General features: G+C 38.4%; 1 protein-coding gene across 6 annotated transcripts in view; it reads left to right on the top strand.

Annotated features, from left to right (window-relative positions):
- BEGAIN (brain enriched guanylate kinase associated) overlaps positions 1-21558 on the top strand; it is a 158797-nt gene that overhangs the window by 102617 nt on the left and 34622 nt on the right. For all 6 annotated transcript variants that reach the window (XM_032112835.1, XM_032112836.1, XM_032112837.1 and 3 more), the window contains one exon: positions 2763-2829. In XM_032112835.1, coding sequence (XP_031968726.1) covers positions 2763-2829 — 67 coding nt within the window. The remainder of the gene's footprint in view (positions 1-2762; positions 2830-21558) is intronic.

The following is a 21558-nucleotide window of genomic DNA, read 5'->3' on the forward strand; positions in this document are numbered from 1 at the left end:
TTTGTGCTTATTTTGACTACCTTTGCATACTGTTCTCAATAGAAACACTTTTTGAAGCTCAGCTTCCTACTTTCTGTGGATTTTTTTTAGATTGGATTTGACTGTACTGGGAGGTGGTCATTTTCTCAGTGCAAAATGAATGTGCTAGAGAACTAGAGTTTGTGGGCTACTTTCTCCTAAACATACAACAGGCAAAAATTTGATGGGCAAAGGCAAAAGAAGTTATAAAGAGAGAAGGAGATTGTGAAAAACTTGAAAAACCTTCTAACACCATCTATGGCATGGAAGTATTGTCACTGAAAAACAATTAATAATAGTTAACCTTTTGGTCATTCATATCAAGAGAAAAAGTGACAACAGAAGCTGAGGAACAAACCCATTGTTACCATAAGTGAGTCTATCCAAGCAGTAATCACTGCTGGTTTTATTCATGGTCTCAAAGTTATGGACAAGGAACCTTCAGGGTCTCCCTTGAGCTGTCCACATCAGTAACCACTGCAGAACAGCCTGTGGTACAGGGACACCTAGAAAAGCCCTGAAGGAAATTTCTTCTTCCCTTTACTTTCAGGAAGTTATGCAAGTGCTTTTGAACACATGCAAACTTTTAGGGAATTGCAGGTGCTAGCTGTTTAAATCAGTTTTTACACCACCTCCACTTGAACCACAAACTTCCTGGGTGCCAAGCAAGTTTAATCTGTTCTATTTCGCTTTACTAGACAAAAAATGTAGACCACAACAAAGAAGATGCCAGGGCACTTTAGGGCTCAGCCAAAAGGCAGTATTTTATTTCCCAAAATCCTTTCTTCCTGCACCATGGCATGCATCCTTACCAGCAAAACAAAATATTTGTGCTAACTGCAGGTAAAGCCATTTTAATCCTCCTTGTATCAAGATCATCTCTGCTTTCTCCTGTGCCACAAAAAGCTGGGTACAGAGTACCCTGAGATTTGTCTTCGTTGTGTTGTCAGCTAAATGGCTGGGAAAATCCCAAGTAAACCTAGAGCTGCACAAGTCAATGTCTATAGTGAGGCTTAGTGGTAAATGCTGTGAGGAGCATGGACAATTCAGAGAATTGTAAACTTGAGGCAATCCTTTAAGTCACCTGGACACAAGCATAATGGCACTATGAGAATTGGTGAGTATTGACCAAGTCTCACAGTACAAGTCTCAGAGGTTTTCAGCCCATTTGGGTCACCACCTCAGCAAACACTGTTTACCACAGACCCTCCCCACAGGAAGGAAGTCTCTGCTCAGCCACTCTGTAAAATGTAGGCAACATTGAGACTTCCCCCAGGCTTGCAATGCATATTGGAAACGGCTGATGATTCTGGGCTGACCCTTGGTACCCCAAGGAGGTTCACCCATGGGGATGTTATTATTTATATCCACAGAGCAGATGTCCTTGGCACAGACATCCCCTCTCAGGTCCGTGCAGCAGATGTTATTTCACTGCTGGGAGGCCCAGCCAGAGCTCTGCATCCCTCAAGAGGGGCACTGCAAGCCACTGGCCTGCCCTGGATGGAGAATTCTGATCATTTAACTGGAAAGAAAATCTCCATGGCAACAGAATCTGGGAGAAGCATCACGTTGCCAGGAAGGGGTGGGCTGGACCCTTTGATTGGAAGCTATAGCATGTTTGGAAAACAGACCTTCATTCCAATTTCAACAGCCACTCCTAACCAAATGACAAACCAAAGAGACTTCTTTAATCCCAGTCCCATCCTGATAACCACAGAAACTACACCCGGATCCAGACTTCTGAAAGGAAGTGTGTTCTGCTGTATAAATGTGTATTACATCTGAGTTCACTCTTACAGTGAAAACACTTGCACATTACGTAAAATCTCCTCACTGCTGAAAATACTTTGACCTATTGATCAGTACAGACATATAGATTTGTTCAGACAAAATTTTCAACCCTGAGCTTCTAATATTTGCTTTACATTTGTTATACATCTTGCTGAGGTGATGGGTACTAATGAACAAGGAGCTGTCCTCCTTAGGTTCTGTGAAGAGAAAGCTACTACCAAAATGCCAATGTTTTTCCCACAGCCTGTGGGAAAATCTTTTCCCACGGGCTTGTTCACTACCATACCAAGGTTACCATCTAAGTAACCTAAAGATGTGCAGGCTGAAACTTTTCTTTGGTGTGTTGCTCTGGAATAAGCAGGGAAGCCTCATTTTGAGAGTTCATTCAGTCCCTAAGTGCTGATAAAAATAAATACCCATCTTTTCCCAGCCAAGGTATCTAAATATACTTCCTGAAAAAATAAGCAACTCCTTGAACTCCTGTTGAAAGAAGAAATATTCTCTTCTAAGTCACATGTTGATGCCCACATGTTGCTACAGTCATCAGGATTCTGCTGCAATTTCACAATAAATCTTTTATTTTTGTGCTGCCTAAGCCTACAGCTCAAGCTTCCTCTCTGACATACTATTCTTGAGCCTGATGTAAAACTATAATTACCTTGTGCAAGTTCCTAGGCTGTAATGTGTGTCTGCACACAAGTGCAGAACAACCAACATATCTTCACTTCCTGCTGGAATTTGCTGCTAAATATAGTAAGCAAATATGACAAAGAAGTTTGCTTAGGAAGCAGATGGTAATTGCATTTCAAAGGCAACCACTGACTGGTAACAGGAGTGATAAGCAAATAGAATTCAAGTAGTGCAAGCCAAAGTTTTGTACTGATGTGAAAATACAGGTAAAAAACAACATGAAAAGCAATGCATTCAGTTACATGATATCATCTTTGTTTTAGGATACAAAACAATTACCTAGCCTTACAAAGAATTAATCAGGATCTGGAGGATAAGCTTTACAGAATGGTAAGTTATCATAAGTGCTTTTTAAAAAAAAAAATATATTAAATGTGGTTTTATGGTTCTTAAGTCATTGGAAAAACATGTATGTAGCTGTCACAAAAAAAAAGTCAAGTTCTAAAAGCAGAGACGCTTAGAAAAGATATCATGTGAAGAGCTCAAGCTGTGTACAATGACATAACTCCATCAATTTAAATAGAGATTGCCTTGACTGATGATCTAGCTGAGTAAATTGTACCTTTAAAATAATTCTGGTAAATTTAGTTAATAACTTTATGGGTTTTAAATATTTATGTTTTCATTAAGTGTCAAATTTAAATAAGGTAATCCAAGGTTTTCTCATGTTTCTTAGATGCTTCTACTCAGCCTTTTTTTTAAGTGATTTAAGAGCTTGGATGGTCTGAATTAAATTCTTTTGTAACTATCAATCTCAGCATATTAATTTACAATCTGCATGTGTCTGCCACCACAATGTCAATGTCACTGTCATGGGCCAATTAATAACCAAGAGAGGAAAACACTGCAGCCTTTGTGGGCTCCACATTGCAAGACACAGCACCACTGATTCAAAATAGCTTGAAGATGTCAAAAAGAAATGGCAATGCCATTGGTCCCCTGGCTTGTTGCTAATGCTGCTGGGACATTGTGCTCACTGGTAGGAGTACAATTACAAAGGAATGTGAAGATAATGTTTAGAGAGGAAAGAATGACAGTTTTGAATTTCCAAAGATCTTAGGTAGCAATTGCATGGATGAGCAGCTTGAAATGGGGGGAAGGGTTTATTGTGGATTTTGAGAGAGTACGGACTATAGTAACATACAGGACAGGCACCAGCCTTTACTAATAAACAAATTTTTGAAAATGCCATGGTTCTTATCTCAGAATCCTATTTCAATAGCTAACAATGAATAGGGGACTGAGCTTTTGCAACTGGCTAACAACAGAGCAAAGTTACAGCTGGGTTGTAGCTGACATTTGTTCATAAATAAATGTTTAAAGACTGTAAAATCGTAAATAATGTTTGGCCTCGGGTTATTGCTTTTTTTACCCACTCTTCTTTTGTCGCTTTTTCTTTTTGCCCAAACCACTTGAGGATTTTGCCCAAATCACTTCATCTGTAGCCCAATATTTATTACCTATGTGCCACAAAAGATAAATAAAGTAGAGTCATTTGGGCTGGTAAATGAAATAATAATATTAGAAACACAGAAAGGACTCCAGAAAATCCATGTGTTTTTATCAGGTATTTCAGATCAGAGCAAAGAATTTTTAAACTGCTGTTTCAGCATCCAGTTAAATCCTTGAGAAATTATTTCAGAGCACAGCACAGAAAGATGTAAAACCAGTCCTTTGGAGCACTGTGCCTTTCTTTATCCCACTAATATGACAGTCACTGAAGATAGCTTTAGAGGCTTGGAGAAGATCAGTCAGGCTCTGCACACCACTTAACTCCAGACTGCTTCGCTTTCTGAAATATTGAAACTGAAGACACAAAACAAATGTGAACTAGAAACTCTATTAAAAGGAAAAAGATGAAGAAGAAAGTACCATATCTGATTTAGATAAGTCAAACCTTTTGATTTTCAGGGTGCTCCAAAAGCCCTCAATGCTTCAGAGACAGTTGAATTGAACAACAGCTGGTCTGGTTATTCAACAGCTATGGTGGGCTCTTGGATACCTTTCTCTCCCTTTCCTGCTTAGGAGGAACAGCTGTGTGTACTGTTTTGTTTTGTTTAGTTTGTCATTCTAAAATCAAGCACTTCTGATTTCTCTACCCTTATACAAATCCAAATATATAAACCATGTGTTTATTTCCTCCTTCTCTCCCCTACCCCATCCCTTTGTACACACCCATGTATATATACACTCACACAGGTTTTGACTATTTAGTGGGCTCAAATTCAACAAGTAGGAGAAGAAAGACACCCAGGCAGTGGTCCCTTGCTCCCCTTGTAGACAACATGGGATGCTCCCAGGAGATGAGTTACTCCCTGCCCTAACAGGTGACCCACAGTTCCCCCTCTCCCAGTGACTGGTCCTTCTCATCACAACTTATCTAGGAGTTCATTGCGGCTCCCTCTTCTAACATTTCTTGGTGTCCTGAATGTTAAAGCCTTTCATGCCTGCTATTGGTATAAGAGATGTAAAAGAATAATCATTAATTCATCAGGAGTCACAGAAAAGAAGCTGATGTAGCAGTTACTTTTCTTCTAGGCTCTGCTTCCTTTTGGGTGATAATCTATAAAATATTTAAAAATATTTGAAAGCACACTTCTGATCACAGCAAATGGTATCCAGCTGAAACCTCTGTCACATCAGAAGTGGAAGTATAAATATAAAATATAAACCATGGTGTCTGATTTGGCTAAGAGCTAAAAAATGCAATCCTGAAATCAGGGGAGAGCTTGCTGTAATAAACTGGGCAAGACAACACATGGAACAGTAGAGGAATGTGGCACAGAGTTAAAGTTCTGCTGTCACTCCTCATAAAACTATTGTTCTTACCACAGTAAGTGTCTTCAGCTGGAGAAGATTTCTTTGGTTTTGTAAGCACTGGTTAAGAAGTGGAATATACAGGCTGTCTTCCTAAATAATTAATCTTTATAACTCTTTTCTCCATTAAAATGTGTGAAAAGACTAGGCAGAGTCCTCACATTTTGCACTGCAATTCCATCAAAGCACTGTTTAATCAAACAATTTTTTGTAATATTTAGTTCCAGTTGTAATCAGTTATCTTCACTTACCTTTACACTTGTTTGATTTTCTGGAGCATGCTCTGCCATGGTCCTGCTGCTCACAAATAGCAATTACAAGTAGATTATGCAAGTCACCCCAACCACATGGTAAGAAATCCTTTATATGATCTCAATCCAGTTGTATTCTCCATATGATCCTGTCTGGAATTAAACAACATATTTTAAAAAGCTTTTGAAGTTTTAAGGCTTTTGGCTGCAGTTAGTTCTGTAGATTTACCTTTAATGCCTTAAGCCAGATTTTTAATAGTATCCTCTTTTGGGAAGAACTGAAGCCTAATAATAGCTGCTTAATAAAACCAACTGCTAATGAAAATTACACCCATTTCTCCTCCCCCATCTGCGTTTTGAATGTTCTTGAAAACATGATCACAGAAATGCAGCTGCAAAGAGCTCAGGAGACCTTATTATCCAGAAACACCCCAAAATATGTCATTTTTACACAGTTTGAACAGACTGCTGGATGGTATCAGCTCTGGTTCCCACCTCTGCAAAGCCAGCACCGGCCCTCTGCACAAAGTGCATTATACATTTTATCATCTGTCAAGATGAAAACTCTTACATTTTTTCAATAAAAATGTACAAAGTTTACAGCTAAATTTTACCATAGAACTTTTGCAATATTACACATCACAGCCTGATTTTTCATTCACATTAAGGCAGACTGGGAGTGCGACTCTGCCATAAAGTTGGAAGAAATTATTATATAAACCAGCAGTAAAGAGGGGTTTGTGTTAAGGATGATCATGTCTGAAATGCTGCACTTTCTGAGCACTGCACTGATTTTTATCCTGTTTCTGCCTCTGCCTATGAGCTGGAGGAGGACTAAGAGGTACAGCAAATACTTTATATTCTATGTTATTAAGAGTTATTTATCCAGCTCTTGAATATCTGGGGTTTTCCAGTTTGCTGGTCATAATATATACTTAAGTATCTCCAGCTGGGGAAATCCAAATAGGAATTAAATATGAGCTGGGCAATTTTAAGTGGTGCTCCGAGACCTTGTGTCAGGGAAATGTTATTTTAAAAGAAGCAGATTGCTGGGTATCCAGGCCAGGAAGGTAAAGAATATGGAAAGTAGTGAGGAATTTGATGAACAATTTCAGTCAGACATTAAAAACATCTAAGTACCAGCAGTTTGGCTTTGCAATTTGAACCAGTGACTAGATTGCACCTGAGTCTCCTATGAGACCTACCAGTCACAACCCCAATATGGTTTAAATCATAGGTGAAAGATTAAAACAATGGAGAGAAATCCTTTTTCTCACACAAACACAAGGAAAACAGAAGCCCAGCATCCTCAGGTTCTTGAATGGAACATGATGACTTTGATAGTGACTTTGAACAGAGTGATTTAAAGCCCATCTTTTTCATTTTCTTTCCTTTATGGAAGAAGAAGTTTCTTCTCCTCCCCCATGTCCCATGAAAATCAAATAGAGATGACCTAAATATACTTAAAAGGATTTGCATCCCAAAGACAAGAAAGTTTGGAGTCAGCTCAACCTGACAGGCTCATTTACTCACATTCAGTGAAGACAGCTGTGAATTTCAAGAGAAATTTATACTGGTTGGTTAGTTAAGGCAGAAGCCAGAGAAGGTTTGTGCTTTGTGGACTAAACAACTGTAAAATAACATTTCTAAGGAAGGAAATGACCATAAATGCCACAGAAACAAGTAATTTATAAAAATAGCAGTTGAAAGATGCATTTCTAGGAGGACTTAAGGCTGGATGGTTTTATGCTTACAGGCACTTTGTGCTAAAGATGTCCATTTCTCCCTAACTCTTCATAATCATATTCCAGGTTAAAAATATTGCCAAGTAAACAATAGGACCTACACACACTAACACCTGCAGCAACTACACAAGCTCAGACTGAGTAGGTTCATGAGTTTTGCAGTCAAATAAATGAATTCCCCTGGACAATTTGGGAACATGAGCATGAGCACACAGGCTTTCAGACATTCTCAGTCCTTTCAATCTCTCTGAACAGAGATTCACTTCCCATTGTTGCCCCATTGTTATGTGATTGGTGATGGTTGCCCAGTCCTCTTCCCAAGAGACACCTAAGGCAGCCCAGCCACTCCCTGATTGCTCTACATGAATTGCTCTCATGAGAGACTGTTATGGAAACTACTTTCCATTTTTCCAAAAGGCATGAGACTGTTCTGCTCTGTCTCTCCCTCTCGGTAGGACATCTTCCACAGGTATGAGAAGCCTAAGGAAGGTGTAAAGTGACAATGAACCCTTCTCACTTCCAACACTGTCTCTGTTGCATGATGACAAAACTCCTTCTTAATACGTCTTATCTCTTGGCCACTGATATGCATTTCTGATACCTGAGGTTTTCAATCATTTTCTTCATCCTGATCTCCATGGTTTGGTCTCTGTCTCTTAGCAAAATCCCTAGGGACACCATATTGAACAGCTGAGAACAGAAAAAGCCGTTGCTTTCAAAATAGCTGAAAAAACCAGAAATATGTGTGGGATGTGGGTATTTTTGACCTGTGTATTTCTTGTAAGTGCCTCGGTCCTTTGTGATTATCTCCCAATTCACCACAATGACAGAGAAAGCAAGAACAAGAATAAGCCTGAAAAGGTGTTCTGTAGCAGGCATTTCACATCTCAAAAGAAAAAGAAAGAAAGAAAGAAAGAAAAGAAAGAAAGAAAGAAAGAAAGAAACAAACAAACAAACAAAAAGAAAAAGAAAGATACAAGCAGAGTACTGGTACTCAGTATACAGTACTTAGAGTATTTAGTACAGGTCATTATGGATCATCTGTTTCATAATCTATTAGTTTTTTCCTAAATAAAGAAAAGTACTTTTTGGAAATAGTATTGCATCTGCAGAATCCAAAACCATTTCATTTATTCGGTACAGGAGAGAATACAGAATTAATTGAGGTAAGACAATGACTTTTGTGAATTGAAAATCAAGAGAGGGATGGAGAAAGATGAATTAGTACATTTTCTGGCTGCATACTTTGTGCTCACAGAACAGTACTAAAGGTATGAAGGATGATCAACATTGTAAGACCTTTTCTTTACTATCACAAGTGGCATGTACCTCCAGCAGAATCCTCTTTGCTCACTAGAGGTGTAATATTTAATCCTGTACTTCATTCTTTTTCTTTTTTCCTCCAGAAAGAAACACTTATTCTTTCAACCTCCTGTCACTAACACAGCCTCAGAAGACACTATTACATTGACTTCAGGGAATTAGCATCAGTCAACACCATATCTATTCCCTCCAGCTATAATTTATTTAGCATTTTCATATCAGGAAGGACTCTACCCTGGCAAGGCATACCACTGATGTGAAATGTGGGAGATGATAGGTACAAGGAAAGACTATAAGCACATTTTTTCAACTTCATCTATAGTGCCAGAAGAAAGAGCACAGGCTGTGAAGCTGACTAGCTATCTTAGAAAGGCTTCTAATGAGCTGATAGGAAAGACACCTTTTTCAAGCATAATTGCAATGCCGTAGGAGACCAAGGAAGTTGATGGCAAGTAAAACTACCCTCTGGCTTCCAACAAGTTTGTCCTGCTGTCAGTGGGGTTAGATAATGAACTGATTACGTTCCTTTATAAACAACAGATCCTCAGCACTGCTGGTTTCCCAAAGAACTGGCCCTAAGTCAGCAAAATAAAACAGTTCTAAACTGGGAAAAAACTTCTTGCCACAAAAGATATCTAGTGCCTGGAGCAAAGTCCTGAACACTTGAAAAAGATGAGAAGCTAGCTAATTCCTGCTTAGAGGAGCAATCAGCCTGTGTAGTGATACCCTGTTCATCCATATTTTATATCAAAGAGCACATCTAAGCAGAACCCAGCACATCTAAGCAGACCCTTCCCCAGCCTAGGGCCAGGTTTGTTTGCATTCATTGAATTTAGGTAAAGGATCCCTGTTTATTATTTAAATTCGCTGCTTGGATTTCCATTCCAAAAAAGCTGAATAAGAAGTGACAAGTGCCTTTATCCTGAGCTCATGTTAGACACGGGACATGCACTGAACTGAAAACCTCAGGAGTATTTCAAGATGATATTGTGACAAAAAGACCTTTAGCAGGAGGTGCAGGTGTAAACGGATTTTATTGCAATGTCCTTTTACAAAGTGTATGCCATGTAGTTTGGCATTATTTCAAATTAGGAGCAAAACTCCTGCAGTTGTCAGTGCTGAGGAGCTATGTGAAGTGACACACCCTGCTCAGTCGAGGCAGGCTTGCCCCCATAAAGAAACATTAAAGATCAACACTAGTACTTGTTGTACCAGGAAGAAAAGTAATCATCCTGCATTTCTTTTACAAATCACTTGCACAGAAAGAAAAGCATGCTTTTACTTCACAAGCAGAACCCTGACAGCACTTTGCTAAACAGATTTCTTTCTGTGATACGTTATTAATTATACACCAGTGTCAAAGTTTTTTTCCCTTTTACTGCTATGGAATTACCTTTCAAGCCTGTAACATGGGGTAGTCAAGGAAACAAATCTTTGTAAGACCTTTGCTAATACCACGTTGAATATGACATTAAGAGCAAATCATTCTTCAAGTGAAATGCCAGAGAGCATATCAGAATCCTCAGACAAAACACTACAGCCCCATGATGTTATCTTTAACAAAATTATAGTATTGGGAAATCAAGAAGAAAAATCAGATTCTGCTGCAAGTCATATTTAGTCAGAAACAAGTGTTGTTTAGTAAAAAGGATAAATTCTATGATTTTGGACAAATAGACAGATTAGATCAGGTCAGTAATTCAGACTTGAGACAACACCTCATTTATCAGAGAAAAAGATGCTGCTTATTTCCATATCACTACTTTGCAGAATAGATCATCTAAAGTGTTATGGGCACAGAAGATACATTGATAGCACATCCATTTATTCAGTTCCTGTGATCTGTCATAAAAAGAAGAAAATGCCAAGCTTGAAGACCACACTATGAATTATATTGCTGTAGTTTTATTCTATCAAAAGGTCCACAGCAATCAGAAAAAGGCATTCAATAAGTAAACCTCTGTATGCCTAAACTCTATCCTCCTCCTCTTACAACTCTTTTAGTGAAGGGGCAAAGTAGATTATAAAAATTTCAGCTGACAGATACATTTCTTCCCTGAAAAATACTTTTATTGTTTTGTCTTTCCCTTGGCATGTCTTCTTGAAATCCATCCCCAACTCTAAATGATTTTTCCCCTGCATTGAAACCAGGTTTTTTACCCTTTAGTCTTGGAGAACCCTTCCTAGGCTCTGAACCTGCATCTTAGAAAGAGCTGACAATGTATACACAAGCACATTGTGTCCAGTAAAGCATTTTCTCATTCCTCTCTTCTTTGATTTCTTAGGCACATCTTGGCTTTGTTTTCTGTGTCTTCCCTCTTATATCTTCATTCTCCATAACAGCATTTGAGAGCAATTGTCTAAAGTGACTTGCTGGTAATGTGGTACAAGGATTTCACGATCTGCTGTAGAAATTTGCTGTATTTTCTTAAAACTGGTTCCTTCCTAGTTGTATTTTAAGTCTTATTGCCTCTATACACTTTGTAATTATTGCAGAACATTTGTATGGAAGGATAAATCTCTTTATTTTGGGAAATGATTGATATATCAAACTTCCACATGACTACAAATTTTTTCGATAGGCTTAAATTAACTAAATTCATACTTTTGACTATTCTTCCCCAATGTACCATAGAATAATCTGGCATGAGAAGGATTAGAAAAGACTTAATTTAATTATATGCTCTGTCTGAGAAAATACAATTCAATTAAGGAAGATGTGATTATTAAATCTAAAATGTATTAGCATGCATCAATCAGCAGTATAAGCTTTAAATTAATAAATAGTTCTTTCACAGTTGCCCAACTACTAGACAGAGAATCTGAATTAAACCCTCTAATAAAATTAGCCCAAGTCTCTCAATGCATTTTTTAAAGCATAATTTACTGAATGGATCTTTGTACAGCAGCTGTAGTAATTTCAATGAAATTTGTTCCACTATTGGGTGACGTTAAAGTAGTAAAGTATTCTGTTTTGTCCCACAATCTAGGTTTTTTGTATGAAGAGACTAATTGAAGTGAACATGGTACAACATTAGCATGTTTTTGTCTCAAATTAGCTGATCATATAAGGTTTCTATCAAAACTTCTGGTACTTTCCTGTTTAAATATTTTAGCTATTTCTTTTCAAATTTCTAATGTGGATACAGGGAGATATCAAAGATTTCAGTGAATAAATAGACAAAACGTGCCTAGTAAAGTAAAACTATGATTTCTATACATGATGCCAGGAAAGCAAATTAGAGTTTAAGTTACCAATTATTGAATCTATTCTATTAAGATATATTTAATTTCTTCTAATAGGGTGCAACCATTCAATACCCAACTCAAGATGCTAGCGAAGGTTGTCTCAGTGGGGAAGTCAGTTTTGTTAGATCTCCAAGTAAGCCTAGTAAGAAAATGTAAAGAATTCAAAATATGGTTGTGTCAACCTGCTGCACTAAGGTTTCTGACATGTAAAGCCCAAGCCATGTGACTTTATCGGGTTGACATGAGGAGGAAGATGAGCAAGAAAAACTTTCCTCCGGACACACACCAGGGACAGTGGCTCCCCTCTCTCCTTGGCTGGAGTCTTGAGAACCCTGCAACCAGGAGAGACCCTGCCAGAGGCTGGAGAACACAAAACTTTTCCTCCTCAGTCTAAATGTCTCTGCTTATTTACTCCTTTTCTTTTTTTCCAGTTAGATATTTCTTCCTAGAGCACACTGAGGAGGGAAGCAGTCTGTAGGCAGGAGAGATGCTGACAGTCCCGTGCAACACCAGGGAAAGCAGCTGTCTCCCCTTCTCAGGGTGACTGGAGAATTATCTCCCCATTGGATGATTCCCCAGTACCTGCTCTGCTCCTGTGAGAATTTTTATGCTGTTATTTTAATGTCTCTTCATCTCGATGTTCCCAAATACATTGACGCAAGAGCTCCATAAATATAACATCAAGGGAAGAAATTTCATTAGAGCAAGACTTATTTTACTCCTTGATGACACATGTAATCGCCTTTATCTGCTGCAATGAGATTTTTCATAAACCCTCACTACATGGCCTTGCTCAGCTTTCTATTGCTCAACTTCCAGGAATTTTTCTTTTGGCTAAATAGCCAGAGATAAATATTAAGAGTGAGAATATATTCCATGAGGAGGAAGAAATAAGGCCAGAAGCCCTTTAGGAAGAGAGCTCTAAAGAAGCATGAATCTGCCTGCTTCTTTCAACATTTTAACTACACATGCTCTCCCTTAAGCCGATTTAACCAGTTCTAAAGGCTCAGAGATTAGAATGAGGAATTGGAATGATTATTCCCCCCCAGGTGCTAATGCCAGCTTGCTTTATTGTCTTTAACAGACTTCCCAGTAGACTGCTGAAAGACAGGAGCCATTCATACAAGTTCTGGTCAGAGAGCCGTCTTATACTACATGGAAAACAGAATAGAAAGCAGGAAGAGAGCTGATAGCAAGGCATGTGGCTTTAGGTGGAGAATTTGGGTTCTGTGGAATCCTCATTCATCTGCTGTGAGGAAAAGAAGACGCTAGGTTTAGCTGTATTCATCTAAAGCAGTTAGGAAAGTCCTGCCTGTGCAACTGGCGAGCTGTACCAGCCAGGTATCAACCTAGATAACAAAAAAGGGGTGGAAGATGAAGGATTTTACCATACAATCAAGGTGTCAAGGACAAAACCAATCACAATAAAACCAATCAACCCACAGCCACCAAGATGTATGAAAAGAGACTCTTTAGCTGTCTGCATGCCGAACTAAGAATCTAGTAATAAACTAGGAGATTTAGAAGCATTGTGTATGTATTGGTGCTGGAAAATGACTCCAGCTCATGGAAAAGACTTGTGCAACTAAAATGGTTAACTTAGCTTGTTTGGGATAGGCTAAGTGGATTGCAGAGCTTGGGAACAACACTCTCTATTGTGCCTGGCAACTCTAAAATAGTAGTCCTGAATATTCCTCAATTATTAATAGATAGCAGAGGTAGATCATATGCTAGTCTCTGCCTGCCACAGACCATAATAACCCTGTGATCAGTAGTGCAGAATCTCTATAAAGAGCTGTTTGTAACAGCGAGGAGGAAAAAATCTGTCATCTTTAGCTTTAATGACCTATGCTGATGGTCTCTTACAGCCACTACAGAGCTCCTTACCCATGGTTAAAAAAATTACAGTAACAATTTTCTGATTATGAAAATTCTGCATTAAACATGAAGGAATCTCTCCTTGCCTTCATTATGATAAATGCAGGGACTCATCTTTGAACTAAAATGAGTTGTAGCTTAAGGGAAAGAGATCATGAATTTGTTACATTTGATATTGGTACATAGAATAAAGTCCAAAGCAATGATATCTGTTTTCAATGCAAAGGAGTGAATCTTGCAAATTATTTTGAGCCAAGCCATCTGGGAGAAAAGATTTTAAACACTTATCAGTCACTGTTCACATTGTTTTGCTAAAAACAAATCTCACATCTAGGAATAAAAGACTAGAAACCTATGATTAAAAAACTTTACGAGAAGAAGGAAACAATTGCTGTGTAAAATGGAAGCTGTACAAGTAGCAAGTAGAAAGAAAAACTGATAACAGTCAATACCAGCTGTAAGGTCTGAAACATTGAGAATAGGTAAAGGAAGGAAAAATATACCGGAAAATAACCTGTAAGATACAAGGTAGGTATAATGATGGGGTTTATATAACTAGAAGGAATTTAAACAATAACTTTGATATTTTGCCTACAAGTCATGGAGGAGTGTGCACTCTAATGGAGTTTGTTCTCTAATGGAACTGAAGTCAATGAGGTTTTTGGGTTTGGGAAAATTAATACAAGGAAGCAGTAATCAGAACTTAGGACAAAACATGTGTTTCATGTCTCCTACTTCTAGCTTATTAATTAAGTATAAGGACTCAGCTAGTGCCCAGGCTCTGCTCTATTCCAATGAGAGACAGAAACACCTCTACCGTGTGACTGCCACCTTCAAACAGGTGTCTAAGTACATAGGCAGAAACAACCTTCGGGCACATCTCTTCCACTGACTAGATACTAGACAAGCAGTTTTATCCAGTGTCTTTCTTGTAGATGGTTAGATGAATTAAAGTTATGGGAGATGAATACCCAGCTCCTGAGATGTGATGATACTCCATAATTCCCTATGAATCGCTATGTTCCCCCTGGATATCTGTGTTTCTTCTTTTTGTCCTACAGTAGAAATATACTTAAAAGAATCCTTAAAAAAACAAAACAAAACAAAACAAAACAAAACAAAAACAAAAAAAACCAAAGACTTCAAAAATTTAAGTAGAAGAGCAGATAGTCCAAGACATTAAAAAGTTATACCATGAAATCTTATTTTCTTGTAAACAGGGCATCAACCTGGGAAGAGCAGCCACACAATGGCATGTCAAGAATCATTACTTAAGTATGCAGAGCTTTTCCGAAGGGTGTGAAGATACTTCCTTTTCTAAATACAGCTTTCATATTTACTGTGCTCTATTAAGCACTGCAGCATTAGCAGATAGCTAGCCAGTGCTAGGGCATTTATGAAGAGAGTTTTCTTTTTACATAGATTATCTAAACAATATAGTCATACTCCAGGTATGATTCTCCAAGTTTAATGTCAGTAAGTGCTGGGTAACACGCTGGGGTGAGACAACATTGTCTTTTATAGATGACAGTACCAGCAGCATCCCTAAACATATTTTATTTAGCAGGGTACAAAGTTATATTTTGCTCACTCCTGGTTTAGCTGTTCCTGTAGTTCCAACAGTAAAAAGCTTTGATTCATTAAGAAGTAGAGATCAGATTTAACCTGAAGTGAACAAAGGTTTTACACACCCACAGAAGTGTGTCCCAATATCCTAAAGCCTGTGGGTTTTTAAATCAAAATCTGATGCGCTCTAAGGGCTTTGATTATCCTCTCCTAAGGTCTCAACTGCTGCAGAATGTCTCAGAGGAAGGTCATTTCTACAAAGGTACTCTTAAAAATTTTCTGAGCCTCTCCACTTTCTCCCATCTTGGCTTGCAATTCTCCTACAAAATACGGTAAAGCCAGCTCAGCTTTGTAGCAGAATTTGCTATGAAAAGCTAGGGTTTTGAAGGGAGTTGCTATATCCTGTGGTATGTGATGAGTTTGCAGTGTGTCCAAACATCTTTTCCCATCCTACTCAGACTCTATTACCTCCTCCTTCATCAACAACAGATGCCCTAAGCAATCCTGCAGAGATCCCTGATACTGCAGGATGGGAAGCTCTTGCTCATGATGTCAAAATTTGCTAACACAGTTAAAAGACCAAGATTCTTGACACTGTCTTCTAAATGATTGACTACCTACTGTGCCATCAAGTGAGTTTCAAGCAATTTTCCTGAAGAAGAAGAGTGACATGATCAGGTTTAATTGTGTCAATGTAGGTTCTGTATTATAAATTCAATAGGTTTTTTTAAACATATTCTATGGGATTCAATAGCAAAATTCTGGGGGATGGATATAGACATATAAGTCAGCTTTCAGATGCAACTATTTCATGTTGAAAATCACTCAGTAATCAGATTAATTCTTCCTTTTAATGAGGTACCTACTTTCTATTCAAATCACAAGCTCTACCCCACATTTCTCCTTCTGGAGTATGAAATGCTTTTATCAGCATAAAGATGTTGAAGGAAATAGTAGGTTGGATGGCTCACTACAGGGGGTTGCTGCTTTTATCTTTTTTTTCTTTTGCAGCATATACTTCATTTGTATAGGCTGAAAAAGCCTGAAAATCCTTGTGAAGTTGCACCACTTCTTATGGAGTAGGAAACGATGTATTTTCACATTCCCCCTAGATTAGAAATTTATGCTGTTGGTTTGTCCTGGTAACACACAGAGTCACCTGTGAGCAAGAAAGCTGAAAGTAGAGCATGAGCTGCACAATAAAAATGGCCTCAGTAGGTGCCTAGTTACAAACAGGACCAGTTTTTGACCTACAGAGGACAGTTTGGATACAAAAGCAAAGAAATCATTCTTACAGTGGGCTGAGGAGAGCGCAGGATTTCACTGACAGGGAAGAAAAAGCTCTGAGTCCAGATAGAGGGGTTGAATCTAAGGAGTCTTCAAATGATTGACAGTCTTAATGGAAGCAGCCTGGTGTCTGGAAAATGATAGCTAGAAAAAAAAAAGGAATGGCTTCTCTATGACCACAGGTCAGTGGGTGGTCTGCTCTCACACTTGGAAGAGTGCGCTGGATTGTGAAGTGGAAGGAAGTAGCAGGAATTGACAGTAGAAATGAAAAAGAAGCAGAATTGTGGTATAAACTGCTGTCTTTACAGTCAAACAGGACCTTGGAGAGTAACCTGTTTACATGGATTTTCTCCTAGAACTCCTGAAATGCAATCGAACACCTGCAACAAATGAAAGGTGCCAGGAGGAAGGGAAAAGGCTCTTTTTTCATATCTTCTACTTTAAAGTATTTAATAACTGTGTAGCTGACTTCTGCACAGCTTGGCTCTGGCAGCCAGGGTTATTTAGTACCATAATAGATGAGATAACTGACAATTTTGTAGAAAACATTAACATTGCAAATGTTGAGATTAGCAAGTTAGCAGCTTGGATAGAGGCTGTATCAATCATTCATATTATTGTTGCACTCAAACTTTTCTTGCCTGGATCCCTGGGAACAGTACAAAGAATTAAAATTCAACAGTACAAATATTTAAGCATGAGCCAAGTTAAACAGAGGGAGAGCTTAAATCAAAACCTTCTCAGCAGGACATTTTGCTACCAGGAGAGAGTTTTTAACTCAAAGTAAAACTCTTAACCTAAGTGAATTTTTACAAGCAATTAAGGATAACCAAAGGGCAACATCAGTAGATATTAAGGTGTAGTTTATGGCATCATTCACTGCATATAAAATTCTGAATTATATTAAATTGGGATGCCAAGAATTTTAGACAATCAGAGTGTTTTAAAGGGAAAAGATACGAAAAGTCAGTACAAGCAAGGACAGGAGATGTATCTTGGACATGGCACTGAAAGGAACTTCGAAGGCAAAATTTTATACATGATCTAGCTGTGGTTTCAATAATTCTATAAATTTAAGCATATAATAACTTCCTGAAGTGATCAGAGCAGGAATAACTTTTTAGCACCCAACGGATACAGCAGAGAAGAAAGTCTAGGAACATAGCTGTTAAAATATCACAAGCATCTGTCAATCCTGTCTTGCCTGTTATGCCCATTGACATCAGAATTGCTTGTCCTTTCCCTGCTAAGGTACCTTATATCTATCTCTAATTATATTTACTGCAGGAAGACAGATGGTCTGACTTTTCAAAAATATATGTTTCCCTTATTATATCACAATTGGGTAATCTGCTGGTGGAAGGAAGAATTTGTATGCAAAACAGTGTGAATAGGATTCATTCCTAAATAAAATCTCTTCTGACTAACTAAAACCAGACCTTATCCTTCTGAGCTAGGAAAAACCTTGAACACGCTTTGAAACTTGCCAGAGCCCTTCCCATTAAGCTCAACACATGCTAACTCTCTCTCAGTTAATCAGTAGATACTGCCGTCCATTCTCATTAGACTAAATCAGTTCCCCAGGAGATATCCCAATAAACTGGTGGTCCCAATTAAACTCATTCCAATTAATTTGCACTTCATGAGGGTTTTAGCCTTACTTCACCTAAATCCAGCCTAAGACTTCTGCTGTCTTGTGTGACATCACCAGCAATTTTCCTACAAAGAGGGCTAAAAATGCATTCCGTATAAGGGATCTATCCTCTGGAGAGGCTAGTTTGCAAAGCACTTCCTGTTATTTCAAAGCATGGGTGTTGAATTGCAAGCTGCTTAACTAGATCTGAAGAGCCCCAGCCTTTCTCTCCAGTTCCCATGTGTGGTTGTCCTATCACCTGCACGGAGTCCAGATTTCTCCTGGGCATCTTCCACCTTTCCCCATGTCCACCAAATTCCCTTCCCAGAACAGATCTCTCCAGCTGCTGTATGCTCACAAAGAAAATTCCAACTTACTTTGTGCTTTTCAACTCAACAGTGCTCTATTAAGCCTCTGTCAAATGTGTTATAGACAAAACCCCCACCCTTTTCTTGAGCATAATAGTGATTACTCATGAGTGATTGGCTGTATACTGTCAGAAATCATCTAGTTTTTGGGCTGAAACTCAGACATCTGTTTTGCCATAATGAAGAATGAAAAATGTCCAAGATGGAAAAGGACAGCTTCATTTGCCAACCCCACAACTCTCCTATTTGTTTTCCAACTACATCTTCCCTTATTTCTTTTAATATTTTTTTTAGAAACAAATGTACAAATCAAATAATTCAAAAGATTTAGCTATCAGGTGTCTACAAGATTAATTTCTTTATGATAATTGAAAACACACCTTACATTTGCACTACCAATAAAAGAGGATAATTTGAATATATTTGTACAAAAGCCAAAATATAGCGCAAGTAAATCTTACATTTCACTTGTCAAGTTAACATGAACTCATAACTGGGAAAACACATTGAGTATAGAACTACAAACACTACCAAGAAGACCAGTAGTTACTATCCTCCATTTTCTGTAGCAGCTGACTTCTGCATCGCTTTCAAGCAATTATACAGTGATTCAAATATTACTCATGGCCTGAATGTAGAACCAGCTACCAGTGAGGTGCTCTTGCTAGTGTTCCTTATACCTGGATCTGGTTACATTCAGCTATACACCAGAAACATATCTGAGATATACATGGATTTCAGGCATATGATGTATCACATCCCCATGAAAAAGGACAGAATGCACCAGTGGGGAGATTTGGAACAATATAGATTAGTGCATGTTTGGAATTGGATAGACTTGGAATGGTAGATGAAAAGTAATTGGAAACAAATTACTGCATGGCATACCAAAAAATCATCAAAATTACCATTTTCATAGGGTTCAGTCATCATTCCTGGTAAATAATACCACTGAGAGCAAAATTACCAAAACCTGAAGTCTTGCAGTCTAGAAAAGATTTGAAGGTTTCTGGCTCAGTATCTGGCTCAGGGTGCAAACATGGGAAACAGAAGATGCTGTGCAGGGCATGCATTTATGGTGTAGCCCATGGAGGACATGGGACAGTAGTCAATACACTTCTCAAGAAGTCCCTGCTACTACCTGTTGTATCAGGATCAGGAAGCATTACACAGCAGCACCCTCCACAGCTTCCTTTCTCCTCCCCTCCCTGACTTTTTTGTTCTTTTCCTCTTAGGAGTCCCTGGCCTTCACCTCCTCCCTCTTCCTTATGCACTCCCAGGAATTTGGAAAGGAAGGAGGGAGACCAAGGGGGCTCTTGTAGGAAATGGAATGGATTGTCAACTACATGGCAGTGAGGAGAGATTAAGTCCTGTACTCCAGAGGAATGGGAGTAAGAGGGTAGAAGCCTGAGACTCTTGTGTAGATCCTCCTGGAACACCTTCTTGCCTGTTTCTACTCCATCATCAACAACTCCTTCAAAATCCTAATATGACCCACCTCGATGAAATGTCTGGGCCAGTTTTGACACTCGGATATGAGGCTGGCCTTAAATTCCCAAAGGGAGAGCGGGAAATGGAAGACTGACTTGATGAGGGCTCTTCTCTCTTATTTCCCCAGCTCCCTTTTAACAGTATTTTTCTCTGTCCTCCCTGTAAATACCCTGTCTGGGAGAAAAAAATGTGTTATTCTGTCAGCCCAGGAGGAGACAACACCAAGAGGAAAACATGTACACTAATGAGACATGTGGTAGCAGATGGAGTCAAAGTTTGATGACTGACTAGGGTTGATGATAAATGCCCAAAATTTTCAGCTATCTTTAAGTTCTGTGCCTGAGATACATCCTGTTTTAGGAGAAAAAAAAAAAGGAAAAAAAAAAAAGAAAAAGAACCACAAGAACATAAGCTGGCATGCGTTATAGATGTTCCTAAGCCAACACGTGTTTTGGTCTTAGTGCAAGACTGGAACTCAATGAACTAATTTATAGATGAGATTACATTAGCTGATTAAACATTGTCTTTGAACCCTAAAATCTATGACTCAGTCAATTTTACAAATCCTTCATCCAAAAATAAAGTACACAGTGTTCACACTGTTCAACTATTTGCTTATACCTAAAGCTTTTCTTAATAAATGGGCTAAAATTGCCTTTTTTTGTTGTTGTAGTTTACCAGAGAATATAAGCATCAGTTCAATAGCCTTGTGATTTTTTGTCCTTAAAGGAAGAGCTTTGCTGCAGAAAATATTATAGAATTTTTGCCTGAAATTATCCCCCCAGGCCACCACTAATGTAAACCTAATAGATAAATCGCTCACTTTTAGGATGCATCACATGAGAAAGAAATAAGCAGTTATTGTGAATTTCAGGAACATGAATAAAGCTGTTTTGGGAAGTCCTCTCAACAATGTTTTAACTGCTCAATTTTAAAGTACTATTAGAGCAAGCAAACAAAAGGAAATTCCATTACTCGGGAAAAAAATTTATAAGAAATATTAAATTACAGAAAAGACAATCCCAGTGGTATATTGATTTCCACAGAGGTTTACATTTCATTAGCTGTGCAGATAATTACCAAGGTAGTGTGGATGTTTTTCAGTAGCCTTCGATTCCTATCACTTTATGTGTGCCACACTTATTTATTGTTTGTAGAATTACATGGATCAGAATTATTTTTTACACTGCCACTAAGCAGTACTATAAACTTTCAAATGATCTTGGAGACTCTACAGCTTGTCCACTCATTACTAAAGTGGCTCATTCCATCAAGGACTGAGGAGATGTTCAGAGTTATTTTGGTACCAGGTATGTCTCTAGGGCTGAGGATTTCTATAGTGAAATAGAAGGACTCAAACACTCTGTCTGGGAAATACACCACACAAAAGCCTCGTGTACAACTTAAGCTCCACAGTGATGATTAAATGGGTTTGAAGGCAAGAGTAAATA

The sequence above is a fragment of the Corvus moneduloides genome, chromosome 6 (assembly GCF_009650955.1).
Source record: "Corvus moneduloides isolate bCorMon1 chromosome 6, bCorMon1.pri, whole genome shotgun sequence".
Classification (NCBI taxonomy): Eukaryota; Metazoa; Chordata; class Aves; order Passeriformes; family Corvidae; genus Corvus; species Corvus moneduloides.